Source organism: Martes martes (assembly GCF_963455335.1).
Source record: "Martes martes genome assembly, chromosome: 12".
Classification (NCBI taxonomy): domain Eukaryota; kingdom Metazoa; phylum Chordata; class Mammalia; order Carnivora; family Mustelidae; genus Martes; species Martes martes.
The window spans coordinates 4,402,504-4,423,222 of record NC_137900.1 but is presented as its reverse complement, the minus strand read 5'-3'; the positions used below and the strand labels follow the sequence as shown (position 1 = coordinate 4,423,222).

Below are 20,719 nucleotides of genomic sequence, written 5' to 3'. Positions count from 1 at the left end.
CTGTCATGTGGCACTTGGGGGGTGATATTCCACGCTGAAGTACGTATCTCTGACTCCGTGCAGCCCAGTGTCACCTGAGCAGGGAGGAGCACTGGGGTGGGGACCCAGGCCTTCTTTTATGGAAGCAGAAGGGACTTTAGTTCACTCAGCAGGCAGTGGTGCAAACACATGCTGGTTTGGGGGGGTACTATGCAGCATAAAGTAAACCCTTGCCTCCAACCCAGGTCTTAGTGTGATGAGGCCAAGCCCCACACACACCTTTGGACGGCTCCGAGGCGAGACTTCACCTATGACTGAGCAGCCTGCTGAGTCTCTACCCTGTTCCACTGGTCCATCAGTCATTTTTGTGCCAGTACGATACTGCTTTGATTACTATAGCTTTGCAGCATATCTCAAGTCTAGGATTGTGCTACCTCCAGCGTTGCTCTTTTTCTCAAGATTGCTTTGGCTATTCAGGGTCTTCAGTGGATCCATACAAAATTTAGGATTATTTGTTCTAGTTCTGTGAAAAATGCTGTTGGTATTTTGATGGGGATTGTACAGAATCTGTAGATACTATTAGGTAGTATGGGCATTTTAACAATATTCTTTCAATCCATGGGCATGGACTATCTTTCCATTTGTTTGTGTCATCTTCAATTTTTAAAAAATATTTTATTCATTTATTTAGAAGAGAGAGAGAATGTGTGCTCCTGCACAAGCAGGGATGGGGAGTGGGGGAGGGCAGAGGGAGAGGGAGAAGCAGAATCTCCACTGAGCAGGGAGCCTGACACAGGGCTCAATCCCAGGACCCAGAGATCATGACTTGGGCCAAAAGCAGACCCTTAACCAAATGAGCTACCCAGATCCCCCATTCAATTCTTTTTTCATAAGTGTTTTATAGTTTTCAGAGTAAAAGTCTTTCATCTCCTTGGTTAAGTTTATTCCCAGGTATTTGATTTTTTTTTTTTTGTGCAATTGTAAACAAAATTGTTGTCATAATTTCTCTGCTACTTTGTTATTAGTGTATAAAAATGCAATCAATTTCTGTGCAGTAATTTTGTACCCTGCAACCTTATGCATTCACTTATTACTTCTAATAGTTTTCTAGTAGAATATTTAGGGTTTATGCTGCATATCCAACGTGGGGCTTGAACTCCGGACCCTGGGATCATGCTCTACCTACCGAGCCAGCCAGGGACCCCAGTGTTTTCTATATATACTATCATGTAATCTGCAAATAGCAAAAGTCTTACTTTTTTCTTACCATTTGGATGCCTTTTTAAAAATTTTTTATTTTCAGTGTTCCAAGATTCATTGTTTAGTGCCACACACAGTGCTCCATGCAATACATGCCCTCCTTAATGCCATTTATTTCTTTTTCTTGTCTGATTGTTGTGGCTAGGACTAACAGTACTAATGTTGAATAAAAGTGGTGAGATTGGGTATCTTTGCCTTGTTCTTAATCTTAGAAGAAAAGCTTTCATCTTTTCACCACTGAGTATGATGTCAGCAGTGGGTTTTTCATATATGACCTCTATTACCTTGAGGTATGTTCTAAACCCACTTTATTGAGAGTTTTTTTAAATCATGAATGGATGTTGAATTTTGTTAAATGTTTTTGCAACTATTGAGATGACCATGATTTTTATTTTTTAACTCCATGTATCACATTGATTGATTTGCAAATATTGAACCACCCTTACATGCCCATAATAAATCCCACTTTTAATGTAGAGTTGAATACAGTTTAGGAACACTTTGTTGAGTATTTTTGCATCTACGTATGTCAGTGATATTGGCCTGTAGTTTTCTTTTTTCAGTGTTTTTTGACTGGTTTTGGTATCAGGGTAATGCTGGTCTTGTAGAATGTATTTGGAGGCATTCCTTCCTCTTCCATTTTTTGGAATAGTTTGAGGAGAACTAACTCTTCTTTAAATATTTGGTAGAATTCACATATGAATCCAGCTTGTCCTGGACTTTTGTTTGTTGGGAGTTTTTTGATAACTGATTCAATTTCATAAGCAGCAACTGCTCTGTTCATATTTTGTATTTCTTCCTGAGTCAGTTTTTGAAGATTACGTTTCCAAGAATTTATCCATTTCTTTTAGGTTGTCCAATTTGTTGACACATAATTTTCCACAGCAGTCTTATATAATCCATTGTACTTCTGTGATATTTCTTGTTACTTCACTTCACTTCAGTTTATCTGAGTCCTCTTTTTTCCTTGATGAGTCTTGCTAAAGGTTTATCAAGATTGTTTCTCTTTTCAAAGAACCAGCTCTTGGTTTCATTGATTTTTTTCTATTGTCTTTTGGTTTGGGATTTTTTTTTTTGGTCTCTATTTCATCTTTTCTGCTCCTTATTATTTCTTCTGCTGACTTTGGGCTTTATTATTCTAGTTCTTTTAAGTGTAAGATCAGATTGTTCTTTTGAGATTTTTCTTATTTCTTGAGGTGGACCTTTATTACTAAAAATTAGATTAAATTAGATAAAGCAATTAGAATTGCTTTACCTGTATCCCAACGATTCTGGACCATTGTGTTCTCATTTTCATTTGTCTGCATGTATGTTTTGTTTCCTCTTTGACTTCCTCATTGACCCACTGATTGTTTAGTATCATGTTTTCCTGTTGCTGAGTTTTAATTGCTTGTATACTTTGGATAACAGCCCTTTACCAGATACTTTCTCCAAGGCTGGAGCTTATCTTCTAATTCTCTTAACCATGTCTTTAGCAAAGCAGAAGTTTTTAATTTTAATGAAGTTCAGCTTATCAATTATTTCTTTCATGGACTGTGCCTTTGATATTGTATCTAAAAAGTTACTGACATATCCAGAGTCATAGATCTCCTTTTATGTTACTTTGCAGGAGTTTTATGGTTTCGTGTTTTACATTTAAGCCTACGACCCATTTTGAGTTCATTTTTGTAAATGGTGTTAACATCTGTCTCTACATTCATTTTTTTTTCAGGTGGTTGTCCTGTTTTCCAACACCGTATGTTGAGAAGACTGTATTTTCTCCATTGAATTACCTTTTCTCCTTTGTCACAGATCAGCTCACTATATTTATGTGCGTCTATTTTGGGGCCATTTAGCTTCACTGATCTAATCTGTGTGTTTGCCAGTACCACACTATTTCAATTACTGTTGCTTTATCAGGAAGCGCAGAAATCAGGTATTCCCTCTTATTTTATTTTCTGGAAAAGACTGTAGTGAACTGATACAAGTTCTTCTTAAATTTTTGGTAGAATTTACCAGTGAAACCATCTTGGTCTTGACTATTTTGGAAAGTTGTTAATTATTGGCTCAATATCTTTAATAAATATAAGCCAATTCAAATTGTTAGTTTCTTCTTGTGTGAGTTTGGGCAGATTGCATCTTTCAAGGAATTGGTCTTCTTAATCTAGAGTATCAAATAGACAATGGGTCAAAAAAAAATAGACGTGTCCACCTCATTTAGGTTATCAAATAAAGTTGTTTGTAGTATTTTTATAGTCCTTTTACCCACTTGTAGTGATGCCCTTTCTTTCACTTCTAATATGAACAAGTTGTGTTTTCTCTCTTTTCTTAGTCTCTATGCATTTTATGTTAAAATACATGTTAGTTATGTTAGTTAAAATACATGTTAGTTATGTTATGTTAAAATACATAAGACTATGTTAGTCTTACGTATTTTAGTATTTTTTTCAAATTACCAGCTTTTGATTTCGTTAATTTTTCTGTCGATTTCTATTTCCAATTTTGATTGCTGCTCTAAGTTTTTATTTTTCTTTACTTTGGACTTACTCTTGAGAATTTCTGAAGTCTACTCCCTTAGCAAATTTCAAGTATACAATATGTTAACTATAGTTACCACACTGTATGTTATATCCCCAGGATGTATTTATCTTATAACCACAGGTTTGTACCTGTTGATCACTTTTACCCATTCTTCCCTGCTCCCTCACCCTTGGCAACCATCTAATCTAATCTCTTTATGAGTTTGGATTTTTAAGATTCTACATATGCGTGAAATCATACAGTGTTTGTCTTGCTCTGCTTTATTTCATTTAGCGTAATACCCTCAGGGTCCATCCATATGGTCACAAATGGCAGGATTTCCTTTTTTTAATTGAGGAATAATCTTCCATTATATATATGCATTTACATATTTTAAATATTCAAAAATTTTAATTCCACCATAATTAACACACATTAGTTTCAGGTGTACAATATAGTGGTTCAACAGTTTTATATATTACTCCGGACTCAGTGTAAGTGTGCTCTTAATCTCCTTCACTTATTTCACTCATTCCTCCCACCCACCTTCCCTCTGGCAACCATGCTTGTTCTCTGTATTTAAGAGTCTGTTTTTTTGTTTTTCTTTGTTCATTTGTTTCTCAAATTCCACATATGAGTGAAATAATACAGTATTTGTCTTTCCCTGACATTATTTCACTTAGCATTACACCTTCTACATCTATCCATGTTGTTGCAAATGGCAAGATTTCATTCTTTCTATGGCTGAACAAATATTCCATTGTATACATACCAGATTTTGTTATCCATTCATCAATCTATGGGCACTCAGGCTGTTTCCATGTGGCTATTGTAAATAATGTTTCAATTAACATGGGAATATAGGTTTCTTTTTTGAAATGCTGATTTCATTATCTTTGGATATATACTGAGAAGTGAAATTGCTGGATCATATTGTAGTTCTGTCTTTTAAAATATTTTATTTATTTATTTATTTGACAGAGACAGAGCACAAACAGTGTGAGCAGCAGGCAGGGGGAGAGGGAGAGGCACCCCCCCCCATTCCCCCCCACCCCGAGCAAGAAGCCCAACGCAGGACTTGATTGCAGGACTCTGGGATCATGACCTGAGCCAAAGGCAGATGCTTAACTGACTGAGCCACCCTTTTTATTTTTTAATTAATTTTTAATTTTTAAAGGAACTTCCACAGTTTTCCACAGTGGCTGCATAAGTCTACATTCCTACAGACAGTGACAGAGATTCCTTTTTCTCCACATCCTCACCAACACTTGTTCTCTTTTCTGTTTTTGACAATAGCCATTCCAACATGTGTAGCTGAAATTTCACTGTGGTTTTAATTAGCATTTCTCTAATGATTACTCATGTTGAGCATTTTTTCATGTAACCTGGTGGCCATTTTAGTATCTTCTTCGGGGAAAAAAAAGTCTATTCAAGTTTTTTAACCATCTTTTAAATTGGATTATTTGTGGGTTTTTTTTTTTAATGCATTGTAAGAATTCCTTATATATTTTGGATATTAAACCTTTATCAGATACATGGTTTATAAATATTTCTTCCCGTTTCATAGGTCGCCTTTTCATTTTGTTGATTGTTTCTTTTGCTGTGAAGAAGGTTTTAGTTTGATGTAGTACTGCTTGATCAATTTTTTTATTTTTTGTGCTTTTGATGTCCTGTCCAAAAATGTGTTTCCAAGACCAATGTCAAGGAGCTTTCCCCTTATGTTTTCTTCTACAAATTTTATAACTTGAGGTTTTACATTTAAATTTTAGATTATTGGGGCGCCTGGGTGGCTCAGTGGGTTAAAGCCTCTGCCTTCGGCTCGGGTCATGATCTTGGGGTCCTGGGATCGAGCCCCGCATCGGGCTCTCTGCTCAGCAGGGAGCCTGCTTCCCTTCCTCTCTCTCTCTCTCTCTGCCTGCCTGTCTGCCTACTTGTGATCTCTATCTGATAAATAAAATCTTTACAAAAATAAAAAAATTAAATTAAATTTTAGATTATTGATTTTAGATTTTTTTCTAATTATAGCATCTAATGCTCGTAACGTCCACCTAAGCGGATTTCACAGCATCTCGCAAATTTTGATGTTTTATTTTCATTTGCATTTCATTCAAAACATTTTAAAATTTGAGATTTCTTCCTTGATTTACATATTGTTTAGAAGTTTGTTTTTAAATCTTGGTTTAGTCCATTTATGCTGCTATACTAAAAGTAAGTAAGTTTTAATGAGGGGATTTCACCTGGTCAAATAAAAAATTTTTCTTGAGGGTACAGTACCCTTAAAGAGATTTCCTTATTTAAAAAAAAAAAAAAAAACCATAGACCTGGGTGCTTCACAACAATAGAAACTTATTCCTGGGGCACCTGGGTGACTCAGTGGGTTAAGCCTCTGCCTTCGGCTCAGGTCAGTCTCAGGGTCCTGGGATCCAGCCCCGTATCAGGCTCTCTGCTCAGCGGAGAGCCTGCTTCCCCCTCTCTGCCTACTTGTGATCTCTGTCAAATAAATAAAAAAATTTTTTAAAAGTGCTAAACCAGGCACTCACGGTGTTTATTAAAAAAAAAAAAAAAAGAACAATAGAAACTTATTCCTGCTAGTTCTTAAGTCTGCGAAGTCCAAGGTTGGGAAGGGATAGCGGATTCAGTCTGTTGAGAGCCCACTTTTTGCTGTGTCCTCAGCAAAAAGGACAGCAAAAAGGGAGCTCTTTGGGCCCTCTTTTATACAGCACCAATCTGATGCATCAGTACTCTACCCTCATGACATTCTCACTTCTCAAAGGCCCTACCTTCCAATATCGTCACATTCAGGATTAAGTTTCAGCGTATAAATTCTGGATGACATATGCATTCAGTACACTGAAAATCCCCATGTATTTGGGGATTTTCCAGCTATCTTTTATTATCGAATCTAGTTAAATTGTGTTGTGTTCTGAGAGCACGCATTGCATGATTTCTATTCTTTTAAATGTGTTAATATGTTCTGGGGACCAGAATGTGGGTCGATCTTGGTAAATGCTCCATGCAAGCTTCAGAAGGATGTTGGTGGATGAAGCTGTCTACTGTTGCCAACTATATGCAGTTGATTGATAGAGCTGTTGAGTTCAACTGTGTCCTTACTGGTTTTCTGTCTGTTCGATCTGTCCATTTCCGGGAACGGGGTGTTCAAATCTCCAACTACGATAGTAGGTTCCTCAAGTTCTCCCTACATATCACCAGCTTTTGCCTCACATGGTCGGACGCCGTTGTTAGGGGACTACACGTTGAGGATTGTTATAGTCTTGGAGAACTGATCCCTTTGTCCTTATATAAGATCTGTCTTTATCCTTGTAACTTTCTGTGCTCTGACGTTTGTCCAGAGATTAATACAGCTACGCCCACTTTCTTTGGATTAGTGTTAGGACGGCATGTCTTTCTCCATCCTTTTGCTGTTAATTTATGTGTCTGTGTAATTAAAATGGGCTTCTTGAAGTGCCTGGGTGGCTCAGCGTCTAACTTCTGCTCAAGTCATGATCCCAAAGTCCTGGGATCGAGCCCCACATCAGGCTCCCTGCTCTGCAGGAAGTCTGCTGCTCCCTCTGCCCCTTACCCAACTCATTCTCTAATAAATAAAATCTTAATAAAGTAAAATAAAATAAAATGGGTTTCTTGCAGACAACATACAGTAAGCTCTTTACTGACCCACTCCAACAGCCTATCTTTTAATTGGTGTATTTACACCACTTTTAAAGTAATCATTGCCCTTGTTCTTCATTCTGATTTTTGTCTTCTTTCTTACCGTATCAGTTATGCTTTTTTAAAACCTTTTTTGGTCATTGCCTAACAGTTTGCGAAATATATTTACAATTAATGCAAGTGCACTTCATTTTTTATTTTTGAGGAGGGGAGGGGGGAAGAGGGAGAATGAATCTTAAGCAGGTTCCACACCCAGCATGAGGCCTGACGCCAGGCTCGATCTCACAACCCTGAGATCATGACCTGAGCCGAAATCCAGAGCCGCATGCTTAACCAAGTGAGCCACCCAGGCATCCCTATGCAAGTCCACTTTCAAATAACACCATGCCACTTCTCAATTAGTGCAAGGACCTTATAATAACAAAATATTCCTAATTCTTACCTCCTGTCCCTTGTATCATTGCTGTCTTTCATCTCGCACATATGTTGTAATCTTCAAAAACATTACTATTATTTGGAGCAAACTTGTTAGATTAACAGTAAGAAGTACAAGGGAATTCTTACTTTACTTTATCCCTTCTCTAACCATCTTCCTTTCTTTATGTAGAACTGAGTTTCTAACCTATATAATTTTCCTTCTCTCTGGAAAACTCATACATCTATTGCAAGGCAGGCATCCTGCCAACAGACTCCCTCAATTTTTCTTTCAGCAAGTTCTTTATTTTCCGATGATAATTTCACAGGATACAGAATTATAGGTTGGTCTTTTTTCCCTCTTTAACCAACTTAAATATTTCCTACCACTCTGTCCATGCATGTTTTTTAAGTCAGATGTAATTCTTATCTTTCACTCACTAGAGGTAAAACTCCCCCTCACCCCCCAACCTCTCTGGCTTTTTTCAAGGTTCTTTTTTTTTTTTTTAAGATTTTATTTATTTATTTGAAAGACAGAGACCACAAGTAGGCAGAGAGGCAGGCAGAGAGGGGGAAGCAGGCTCTCTGCTGAGCAGAGCCCAATGCGGGGCTCGATCCCAGGATCCTGGGATCATGACCTGAGCCGAAGGCAGAGGCTTTAACCCACTGAGCCACCCAGGCGCCCCTAAAGGTTCTTTATATATGACTTTCTGTAGTTTGGGTATCACATACCTAGGTGCAATTTTATTTTGGTATTTGTCCTCCTCACTGTTCTCTGAGTTTGGATCTGCAATTCTGTGGTCAACAATACAGGAAAACTCTCGGTCACGGTCACTTCAAGTATCGCTTCTTTTCCTGCTGGTGTCCCCCCGTGCATATGATACACCTTTTGTTGTTGTCCCACAGTGATCTTTTTTTCCCCCCATTCTTTTTTTCTCTTTGCTGTTCAGTTCGGACATTTCTACTGACATAACCTGAGGCTCAGCAATTCCTCAGGTGTGTCCAATCTATTAACGAGCTCATCAAAGGTTTTCTTCATTACTGTCACAGTGGTTTATTTCCAGAATTTTAAGAATCATTTCACCTCTCTGCTTGTATTACTCATCTGTTTCTACATGGTGTCTACTTTTTCCATTACTGCCCTCAATATAAGTCAAAGTTATTTTGAATTCCTGGTCTGATACTTCCAACGTTTCTGCTGTATCTGATACTTACGCTGTCTTTTCAGTGTTTGGTTTTGGGGTTTTCTGCCCCTTTGATTTTATTATGCTTACGTTTTTGTTGAAAGCCAGACCGTCACGTACTGGGGAAAGGGAACCACAGCAAATGGGAATTAATAATATACTGCTAAGGTGCGGAGACAGGAAGCATTCCACGGACCTACAACTACGTCTGTGATTAGAGCACCTGTGCCTCTAGGCTCTGAACTCAAGTGCTTCGCAGTTTTCTTCTTCTCACCCCACCAGGTAGTAAAGTATGGCCAGAGGGGACTGGAGTTGGGTATTTCCCTTCCCCCAGGTCTTTTAGGCCTTGGCAAAACAGTTCATCCTGAGAGGAGGGCTGGTTAAAAACAGAATACTCTAGAATATTTAAAAATGGCTCCTTTTCCCCTTCTGTGGCTGGACAGAAGCCTGAGGGGACTTTTCTCCGATATTTACAGTGAGACTCCCGTAGAGCTGCTGGAGGCAAAACTCACCTAAGTGTGAGGGTCCCCTGTGACTGGGCCCTCCCGGATTTTCCACTGCCCTGGGCTTCCAGCAATCTGCCAATGACAGTTCAGGTTTCCCTGCCCAGGTTATAACTGCTCTGGTAACTTCTAATTCTCTGTATGTGTCTCGTGCCCTGTGACCTCACTTCTCTGCAGGATCCAAGAAGGGCGGTTGGTTTTCCAGTCTGTTCAGCTTCTAACTTGTTAGGACAAAGTGATGACTTCCAAGCTCCTTACCAGCTGGACCAGAAACCAGAGGTTCTGCTGTTAGACTTTGGAGGACTGATACCATTTCTCCTTATGTCTCTAGGATTATTTCCCCTGCAGTTTTTGTCCTTGGTGGGACTGAAGTGGCTTGCCAATTCGTTAAGGTTATCTAGTGTTTTAGCAGTGTTGTATCTTACAACCTTTTTTATTCATGTCAGGTTTGTCAATCTGTCGATCTTTTCTAGGAATAACTTTTGTTTTCATTGATCTTTTTCTACTGATTGTCCTATTTCACTGGGCTCAGTTCTCCTTACTGTTCCCTTCTGTCTGCTGCATTCAGGTTTGGATTCTCTAATTTCTTGGTGTATAAATGTTCACAGTGCTTTATTCTTATCCTTTATATTTCTGTAAAGTCAGAAGTAGTTCCCCATCTTCATTTCTGATTTTTAGTAGTGTCTTTTTTCATAGTGTAAAGGTCTGTCATTTTGTTGATCTTTCCAAAGAAACAACTTCGGGTTTTGCTGATTTTTCTCCATTTTTCCCCACAGAAAAGAGGGCAATTCAACCAAAGGTCTACCTTCATGCTGGCGCTGTTGTTTCTAACTCTGGGAACCTATCAGGGGTTGGGGTGAGAGCCACTGCAGATAGATGGAATTAGAGGGCATTATGCTAAGTGAAGTAAGTCAATCAGAAAAAGACAATTATCATAGGATCTAACTGACAGGAGGAATTTGAGAAACAAGACAGAGGATCATAGGGGAAGGAAGGGAAAATGAAACAAGACGAAACCAGAGAGGTAAACCACAGAGACTCAATCTCAGGAAACAAACTGAGGGTTGCTAGAGTGGAAGGGGGTGGGAGGGAGAGAGAGGGTGGCTGGGTGGTGGACACTGGGGAGGGTGTGTGTTGTGGTGAGTGCTGTGAATTGTGTAAGACTGATGATGAATCATAGACCTGTACCCCTGAAAATACATTGTATGTTAATTAAAAAAAAAAAAAAACACTGCAGGGAGATGGAGATGGAGGAGGTGGTGGGAATGGAGACACACGGAGACACACCCTCTTAGAAAGAAGGCCAAGCAGGCGGCCTTTCAGGGCCAACTGACCCCCCCATGTCCCCCTATCAAGAGACTGCCACTCCATCCCTGAAACGAAGAACCATGTGTGCACAAACCCAGAGCATGCTGCGAGGTAGAGAAGGCCTCAGCATCTGTGCTTGTGAGTCAAACACCCCAAATGACAGGACTGGGCCAGAGCCACAGTGCACCACACACAAGTGGCAGCCAAGGGCTGGATGGCACCTGCCCTGCCCGGCCCACTGCCAGCATCCCCTCTTCCAGGGTCCTGGGGGGGGGGGGGAGGCAGCATGCGCCAGCGGGGGGGCGGGGGGGAGTCCTTTTAGTACTGAATTAGAAAAATGAGTCTCTTTCAAAAGAGGTTTCAAGCTGAACACGGGTTCCAGCAGCTGCTACTCAAGCCAGATGGGAACCATGACAGGAAGGGGCCCTGCAGACCACAAGGCAAGAGGAGACTGTGGGTAGAGGGAGGTGTCCTGGGAAGAGGCCAGGGCAGTGAGACCCTGTCCTCAGACAGCTACCTGAGGTCTGGGCAGTTCCTCGGGCCTGACTGAGGCTGTCAGAGGAATGCTGCCAGAGTGTCCCCAGGACGCCCTGTCCCCTCAGCCAGAATCTGCCCCTAAGCTCACAGCAGGACAAACGCAGCGTTCCTCATAGACATTCCTACAGGTGAACGTGGCTACTCACCCCTGAGTTCACAGAGCAAGAGTCTGGACAGCAAAGGACTCCACATTATCCAAATCTGCTTCCTGAGAGAGGACAGTGTGAAGGCAGTGTGCTCTCGCTGCCACACTGCTGGTGCTCAGGACACCTGAGGCCAATTGCCAGAGGCATCCCACTCCTCCCCTCCTGCCCACACCTCCAGAAACGGGCCCCACCCAGGCTGTGTCCACTTCCTACCACCAGCGTTCACAGATAGGCTGGTTTTGTTGTTTTAGGCACTGAAGTTACGATGCATTGCCGGCCCCACAGCCACCTGGAGCCGAGGGTCCAAGCAGCCACAGAGAACAAGTGTTGTGCTTTTGTATTATTCTTTATTTATTGGTCCTACCAACGTGACCCTTACCAGGCCCACTGTTCCTATGTGCACTGGCTTTGCAGACATTCGTGCCGTTCACCCGTGTCCCAAGTTGAGACCGACTGCTCCGTCCTACTCCTTTTCCATGCTCTGCCTTATTTTCTCAGAATCTGAAGGCATTTTTTGTTTGTTTGTTTGGGTCTGTGTAAAGGTTCCTTGGCAGGAGAACATGCATATGATCTTAAAATAAAGACAACATTTCTGACACTAAGGTAATGCACAGAAAAAAAATACAGTACTCAGACATCATTGCAAATAAATACCCCATACAGATGAAGTCATCGTAAATGTAACATTATTTTTTATGAACCAACACTGTAATAGAAGGTAAAAATAGGGGTCCCTATAACTAGGAATAAGAAATGCTTATTCCAGGAAACAGAATTCTTTTATTCTTGCTACTTATATATTATTATAATTTGTCTTTTATTTTGGAGAAGGGAAGACACTTTCTTCCTCTGTGAGTACCAATTTTACCGTAAGCGCAGCCTCCCTCAGCAAACCCGACAGGACACGGCCCTGGGCTGCTGAGGAGCTTTACCGAGTTCTGTTTCCTGAAATGAACAGTGATTAGTTACACCAAGCAAGAGAACATAGAACGTCTCTTCCTCACATCTGCAGAGAATACTATGGCTAGCCCTCACCCCAGTGCACGGGGCCGACAGCGCCGGCGCCCCTGCCTCCTGCTCTTCGCAAACGTGGCCATGCTGTTCGCACCGCCTGCTTAGCTTGTCCCCCAGGTCCATTTGGTTCCCAAAGCACACTCAATGCGTGTGTGTTCACTTTCCTTCTCTCAGCCCCTGAATTTGCAAGGATCTGCACGGTGAAGAATCACTGACTAACAGAATTTTGCACAATTGCTGTTTTCTTTCCCTCGATGAAGATGCCCAGGCTCAGGTACGAAGGTGTGTGCCCGTTCACACCTCTTGGTCCACCCTGGCCTTCAACACTCCCAACTAGCTCTTCACTATCCACGTCAGAGCCGAAACTACGCTGGGACACCTCCCTTAACTGATGAAGGCACTACTGGCAATGATTACTAACAAAAAGGTGTTGAAATAGAACACCCTAAAAATCGACGACTGTAGGATTTTCTAAGTGTACCACAATTTGGCACAACAACCAGAGTAACAAAACAATTCCAATTTGGAATTTCACTGGTACAGTTGTATAAAATTCTGTTAATCAGTCATGCTTCACAATGTCCCAAAACCCAGAAGATTCTGGAATTTGTAGGTAATACTACTCACTCAATAATTTATCTTTTTGTTTTCAAGTGCCTATTACTGTTTAACCAGAGCAAAGGTCAAGTTTTCTTCTTGTTACATTGAACTATTCCTAAGAATAATAATAATACAATATGAAAAACCCCAGAATTGGAATACCCTGGATTTCTTAATGAACATGGCATTTAAAATCTGTAATTTCAAACATGAACCATAATGCCGTATAACGTAAAAGGCTGCTGAACCACAGCGCGGACACGTATCGCTGAGCTCCTTGCCGGGTCGAGGCCTCCATCTAAACAGTCTAGAGCTACATGCTAGGAAAACACATCCATGCCACGTGCTGATGTCAGATCAACACGGCGGGAGCTAAGACGGAGCGCTACAGGAGCACGAGACAGACCACGGCATCTGAGACCGTCTCTATGGGAGGGATTAAGGAAGCAAATATAATATCAAAATATCAAAAGTGCACAGGTTGATCGGATAAAAAAAGGGCGTCTGTAGCAGGGAGCCCCGGTGCTGAGTGTTTCTAGCGGGTTCCTAAGCAAGCCTGGTGGCCGCTGTCCGAGCAGGTTCTTCAGTGCCGCACAGAGGCCTTCCAGGCAGCAGCTGGCGGCATTCTCAACATTAAAGCTTTTTTCCCTCTGCCATTAAACACTCAGGGAATGCTAACTTGGAAAGAACTGCAGTGGCATATCCAAACACGTTTCTAAGTGGACTTTTAGGCTGCCCTTCCTTCCTCGGCGTGGGCCCGCGGGAGGGGGAGGGGCTGCAGTGTGACAGGGCCGCGGCCGAGTCCTCCCGGCAGCTACTCTACAGCTGGAAACGGGAGAAAACAAGACAGCGTTAGAACCAGCACCACTCAGACGACCGCCGCCCGGGCTGGGGCAGGGCATGGTGCGTTAGTCGGCGGCAGAGAAGACCCGCGTGTGTTAGGAGGCGCCGCCAGCCCCACCGCCTCGGGGAGAGACTGCAAGCAGAGAACAGCGGCAAGAAGCGGCGGGCAGGGCCAGCGCGGCCGGGGCCCCGGGAGACCTGCCTGCAGAGGGAGCGGCCCGGCCCCTCTTCGGCTGGGAGGGGGATCCGAGACCCGACAGCCCATCAGCAAAGCAGCCTGGTACTGGGGACTGGCACGGCCGGGCCCACCATCTCCCTACTCTGGTTGTCTGCCAAGCCCACCGCGGTCTCCGCAGTGCGTTGAGTCTGCTGGGGACCGAGACGCACCTGGGAACGGAGGCGAGAGCTGTATGGGGGCAACACAAACCCCCCTGGGCATGGAGAGATCAGGCAAGGAGCCCTTCAGGGAAAAGACAGAAGCCTCGCGTCCTGCGGCCCCCAGGGAAACAGGGAGAGAAATACTGCAAAGGAACGTGGGACCTCAGGTGGCCGTGGACGCCAGCGCTGGGAACGGAGAGTCCTATAGCTGCCTATGCTGCCTGTCCCCACGTCTGCAACCGCACTGATGAGGGGGACCCACCACCTGCGTGCGGAACAGGCCCCGGGTGCGCGAGGCTCCCTCTCCACACTGGGCTGGACTCTGGCTACAGAGTGGGAGTCCCTCGTTCCAGCCCATCCACTGGAGGTTTCTAGAGCCCTGCTCTGGGGGGTGTGATGATGAGCAGAGGCTGCAGAAACCTGCCACGAAGGCTGGGACGCCCTAAGTACAAAACGATGGGCTTCCTGTGAGAACAGGGTTTGGCCAGGCACTTACGAGGTTTTTCTCAAGGAAAAACCCCAGGCCTTGGGCCTGCCAATATGTCACCTCACAGGCCACCAGACAGGTGTGCAGATCTCAGAAGAGAGGCTGAACTCTGTGCCTTGAGAGCATGAGCCGTGCCCTGTGCATGCACGTGCCCAGACTGGAGGACGCAGGAATCGGGGCTACTGTTTCTCTGGGCTTGGGGAGGGAACTGTGTCCCGAATGTGCTGTGCAGTGAGATGCCGCATAAACCACGAAGGAATCATCTCTGTGAACTGTGCCAAGCTTGGCACGGCCCCTGACGCTGCGCCTGGCACCGGGCCGGACCCGCTAACGCCGCTGCATTAGACACGTGCGGGGAACATGCAAGTTTCAATTCGGGTTCTGCCCCCACCCCGCCCCTGGCAGGAGCCAACGGCACACAGGCCCTGGGAAGCCACGTGTGTGCTAGGACACATCACTCGGACCCTCCGACACCCCCCCCCCCACCAGGAGAGCAGCTGCTGTGAAGGGTGAGAACAGACACAAAGCTCACAGGGTCCAGGTGAACAGCACGCCGCCTCGGCCACGTCCTTCCCTCTGTGCATTAGTCACGGTTAAGACCAGCCTAGCACCGCGGTCCCACTGCTGCTGGGTTAGTGGAGGTGAAGCGGACAGGTGACGTGCGGCAGGGTAGCTGCAGCTGCGGCCCCGTGGCCCTAATCGCAGTAAATGTTATACTTCTCGCCACAGACCACCTGGGTGGTGAGCCCAGCGCCCTCGGCCCTGTCGCTGGCACAGGCACAGGTGTGACTTACGCTCGGGGTGCCCGGCTTGGCCTTGGAGGCGGCCTTGGCGCGGCCCCGCCGGGTCTGCTCGTGGTCCAGCTCGAGCAGCTCCAGCCGCTGGGTGAGTGCCAGCTTCTGCTGGATGGCCATGCGCAGCAGGGAGTTGAGCGTCTTCTTCTCGTCCTCCGCGGCCGCCAGCTGCCGCTGCATCTCGTCCAGCTGTGTGATGTACTCGTCACACCTGTAGGGGCGCCAGAGGCGAGAGCGTGGCTGGAGCAGCTGGCAGAGCACCCCACACACGCAACAGAGGACCTGCCCAGAGCACGCAGAGGGCAAGGGGACTCAGAGGCGTCCTACTCACTGGCCTGGAAGGACGCGGCTGCCCCTCAGAGGTTCGGCTTCCTCTGGGAAGGGCTCCCCAGCTGGTTTTCAGTAAGGGAGATGGCAGCTGCTCTGCAAACTTCCACAAAGCTAAGGGGTACCCAGCCCTCTCAGGTAACCCCAAAGGCAGGACTTGCCTCATTTCTGGATCACTGTCTGTGCACACTAGGTGCTGAGTTAAGTCACCAGATGACCCACCAGAATCTGGGAAAGGCACATATGGACGTGACCCGTCTTGTCATCTCCTTACCTGGGACCTGTGTCCCCTCTCTCCATGGAGCTGGGAGAGAAACACCCACTCCAGGTCTGTCCCTGAGGGAGGCAGTGGTAGGCAAGCCCATCCCTCACTCCACCTGCCACGGTCCTCCCTCTTGTGATTTTGTGATCTCAGCTGCATTTGAGATGTCAAGTTGTTAAATGAAACCGATTACAGAAGTGAGAGACACCATGTCACCCAGATGGCGAGGGACTGACTGTAGGGTCCTTTCCCAGCTCTTTGACCAGGAGGACAGGGAGCCTTCAGGGAAGCCTGGAACTTTCTTTCCTCATCTCTGCCCCCTCCTCTAGCGCAAAGAGCAACAGGCCCTGATCTGGGTTCCAACCCCATCTAACCATAGCCTTGGCCTCCCCGGCTTAAGGAGGACCTGCCTGGACCATAATGGGCCCGTGCCATCCTCGGTGCCTGCCCAAGACCAGCCCCTCTGGGTAGTGCAAACGCCCAAAACCAGGGCCCTGAGCGGCCTCCTGCTCCGACTTCCTGGGGGAGGTGTACGGGTGCCTATGTCCGCAGCTGGCTGCCCTCCCCAGCTTAATCCCTGGCTGGCAGGTCAGAGGGGGCACCCCAGGACCACGTCACTGCCAGGCAGGGGAACTTCCCTGTGAATCTACAAACTTCCTGCAGAGTTCTGGGGGGCTAACTATACTCGGGTATCAGCCTCAGCCCGCACCCCCTTTTGACCTCGTGCCTCCAGCCCGGCCTCTGGGCCCTGGCCTCTCAGCCTCTGCCGCCAGCCCCGTCCTCTTGTGAGGGGAGAGCAGACGACACAGCAGGTGACAGCCCTGTGGGCCTTCAGCAGCGGCAGGGGTGGAGCCCCCCCACAGGGCCTGACCCCGGGCCCCCTGGCGGGAGCCGTGGACAATACCTCGTGGCGAACATGGCGCGCAAGGAGGAGAAGGTGGCCGCGTCCTCCTTGAGGGCCTTCAGCTCGTTGCGCAGCTTCATCATGGTCTCGGTCACCATGGCCTTCTCGTTCTCGTACTTGCTCTTCAGATTGGCCAGGGCCACCTCAGCCGTCTGGGGGCCAGAAACACAAAGGGCAGGGGCTTGAGAAACACGGGTCCCTGCCAGAGGCCCAGGGAGGGAGGAGGCCCGCCCGCCCAGCTGCACACCTGCTTGTTGGCCTTGAGCACCGTGCGCAGCGTGGTGATCTGCTCCCGCTTGGTGCTCAGCAGGGACTTCAACTTGAGAATCTCCTCCATGAGCGCCTCCCGGTCCTTATCTGCGGCGGGGCCCAGCTCCTGGGAGGCCAGGCGCTGCCGCGACAGCTCTGTGGTGCGGTCCACGGCCGCCTGCAGGTGCCTGATCTGGTCGCGGATGATGGCGATCAGGTTGTAGATGTTCATAGGCTCCCGACGCGGGTCACTCAGGGGCGAGGGCAGAGAGGGGCTGGGCGAGGGGCTGCTGTCTCCCGCCCCACCCTCTGTGGCTGGCGGCCCTTTGGGAAGGACGGGTGAGCGGCGCCCGCGGGCCTCGGGGCTGCAGCGGCCGGCGCCGGCCGGGCCCTCTCGGTAGTAGTCCAGCACGACTCGGGTGGGCGTCTCGTTGTTACACATGCACACATGGTGGTAGAGGTTGGCCAGCTCCTCGCTGAAGGTCACCAGCTCGTCCTGTGCCACGCTCAGGCTGCCCTGCGTCTCACCCGCGACATCACTCACCTTCTTCAGCTCTGCCTGCAGCCGGGCCAGCAGCTCGCGGTCCTGGCGGCTGGCCTTCTCCAGCAGGGAGACCTTCTCTGTGAGCGCCTGGCTCTCGGCCTCGTGCTGGCCCTTCTCCTCTGCGTGCCGGGCCTCACCGGCCTCATGCTCACTGCGCAGGGCTTTCAGCTGCTCACGGAGCTCACCTGCCTCTGCCAGGGCCACACGGTACTTGCAAGCCAGGATCTCAGGCCCATTGATGTCCACCTCGTAGTAGTCACCGTCCTCGTGGCTGTCACGCTCCTTCTCGCTGTCCAGGGCCGTCCGCCGCTCCTTGCCGGCCTGCAGGCGCCGCAGGGCAGTGAGGTTCTCCGTGAGGCGGCTCACCTCCTCATGTTGCTCGGACAGGGCTCCCCGCGCCTGCTCCAGCTGCTTCTGCGTGTCCTGCAGTGTCGTCAGCAGGCCCACCTTCTCCCGCTCCATCTGTAAGAGCACAGGAGGCCCGTCAGCAGCCCACAGGACCCCCGGGACAGACCCCGCGATGACCCCGCCTGTGCCGCAGCGATCACCCTGCAGGTCTCTGTGATGTGGGCAATGGGGGTGCCATGTGTGGAATCTTGAGGGGCCCTCCCTGCCTGGAGGCTGGCGGCGCTGGGGGGCCCTCCTTGGAGACGTGTGCCAGCCGGGGGGGGCTGTGGTGCCGACGCCAGGACTGGCCTGTCCAGGGCAGGAGACCCTGACATGATGCAGTGTGGGAGGCTGCACGTGGGCCCGTGAAGGGGCACGAGGAAACCCAGGGAACCCTGGGCCGGGCCCAAACTGCCGCCTCATCGCCAGGACCCTCCTCCTTGGGGCACCTCCCCTGCAGCTCTGCACTGCCACTACAGCAACGACGCGGCCTTTACAGTAAACGCTGGTAAGAGGGGGCGCGCGCACCGCCAAGGCCCCGGCGCTGTGACGACCCTGCCCGCCCGCACCTGCATCAGCTGCTGCTTCAGCTTCTGGATCTCAGAGATGTTGAGCTCGCTGAGGAGGTCGGACACCAGGCTGGGGGAGGGCGGGGCAAGGCTGTCCTTGGAGGGCGTGGAGGTCCTATTGTCTGGCGGCAGCTTGGCCAGGCCACCGTGCTCGAAGCCGTTGGCCAGGGCCTCGGTGTCATCGCTGAGCTTGAGGCCGTCCAGGGAGACGTGCAGGTGGCTGGTGTAGAGGGAGTCGTTGATGCTCATGTAGTGGGACAGCTCCTTGCGCAGGCTGAGCTTCTGCTCTCGCTCCGTCTTCAGGGTCTCCAGCGCCTCCTCCAGCTGCCGCTCCGAGATCTCCTTGAGCCTGATGGCGTCCTCCAGCTGGCTGTTGAGGTACTCGGTCTCCTCCTCCAGACGCTTGATCTCATGCTTGAGGCCCTCAAACTCCACCTGGAAAGACAGGGACGCTGTCCTGTGCCCATGCGAGGGGGATGCACCAGCATGTGGCTGCTGCAGCAAGGGCTGCTGGACACCCGGGGGCTCTGGGTCCCATGCACCTGCTGCTGGCAGAGCCGCAGACGCAACCGGACCCAGAACACACGCATCCCTGCTGCACGTGGGTCGGGTCACTTGAAACGGCAGCACGCGCACACTGGCTGGAAAATCCACAGCTACTTCACGAACATGAATAGTTGGTTAAATATTCTAAGAAACCTAAAACACGTTATTCACGCCCATGCAAGGACAATCACAACTTCTTCTTTTTTTTTTTATAATATTTTTTTAAGATTTTATTTATTTATTTGACAGAGATCACAAGTAGGCAGAGAAGCGGGCAGAGAGAGAGGAGGAAGCAGGCTCACTGCTGAGCAGAGAGCCCAATGTGGGGCTTGATCCCAGGACTCTGGGATCATGGCCTGAGCCGAAGGCAGAGGCTTTAACCCACTGAGCCACCCAGGCGCCCCCAAGGACCATCACTTCTAATCCTATCTGCAAACAAAAGCATGAGCGCTCCCACGGGGAAGGGACAAGCCGCAGCAGTGCTCCAGGCACCCAGACCTAGAGGCACCCCAGTGGGAGCAGCAGACAATCCGGAGTCACACGGACTGAAGCCATGTCTGCGGGCGGACAAGGGAGGTGCCTACAGAGGAAGCTACATAGAAAGTATTTATCATTCTGTTATCTTGGTGCAAGAAACGAAGACCACCACCCAGGGACAGGGAGGCTGGGGAGGGGACTGGACTCCACCATCTGCCTCAGTTTCCTTGTCTCAGGACACTTGTGCATGACCGCTGATGTGCAGTGTCGCAGCAGGCCTGCTGTCGACATACACACATGAACCCAGGCCTTCCCATGCAAGATTCAAACATCCAGGGCACTGAGCTTTGGGGTTCCTAGGAAAAGGTCCCCCAGCCCCACCCTGCAGAGCTGTAGTGCCTGGAGTGGTAGGCGACAGGTGTAGGCCTTCAGGGATATCACATGGGTGTTCTGTCACCAGTGGAGGTGACCCTCCTGACCCCATCACAGCCTGAGGTGACCCTACCTGTTGTTGGGGTTATCTGAGTGCAGGAGGTAAGAGTTCGGACCTCTCCCTACTGCTCCTCAGTGCCCATCGCTCTACCCGGGGGGCCACTAAGGCCCAGGACCACACACACACAGAGGAGCAGGCAAACTGCTATGGGAGGGATGGACCCGGACACTCTGCCTCCTGGGGTTTGGGTGTCTCCTCTGCATCACCATCTGTATTTTTTTCCCACTTTTGCTGACTGGGACGCCTTGGCCAGGCCAGCAGTCAGCCAATACTACAGGCAGAGACCTCATTCTCAGGGTCCAGGAGAGGCCGGGTCCTGCCCCCACACCCCTTAGTCCACAGCAACGTG

The 20,719-nt window shown here is 48.2% G+C and overlaps 1 protein-coding gene across 2 annotated transcripts in view; it reads right to left on the bottom strand.

Moving 5' to 3' along the window:
- Window positions 1-11,825: 11,825 nt before the first annotated feature.
- Window positions 11,826-20,719, bottom strand: part of BICD2 (BICD cargo adaptor 2) — a gene marked incomplete at its 3' end in the record, with an annotated part of 42,671 nt that continues 33,777 nt past the window's right edge. The window contains exons 4-8 of one of the 2 annotated variants that reach the window (XM_080819852.1): window positions 18,855-19,289; window positions 17,353-18,360; window positions 17,106-17,257; window positions 15,613-15,823; window positions 11,826-13,935 (exon numbers count right to left, since the gene is read on the bottom strand). In XM_080819852.1, the coding sequence (XP_080675978.1) occupies window positions 13,930-13,935; window positions 15,613-15,823; window positions 17,106-17,257; window positions 17,353-18,360; window positions 18,855-19,289 (1,812 nt within the window). Of the gene's footprint in view, window positions 13,936-15,513; window positions 15,824-17,105; window positions 17,258-17,352; window positions 18,361-18,854; window positions 19,290-20,719 lie in introns of those variants that run through there. The other variant, XM_080819851.1, reaches the window with a different exon arrangement.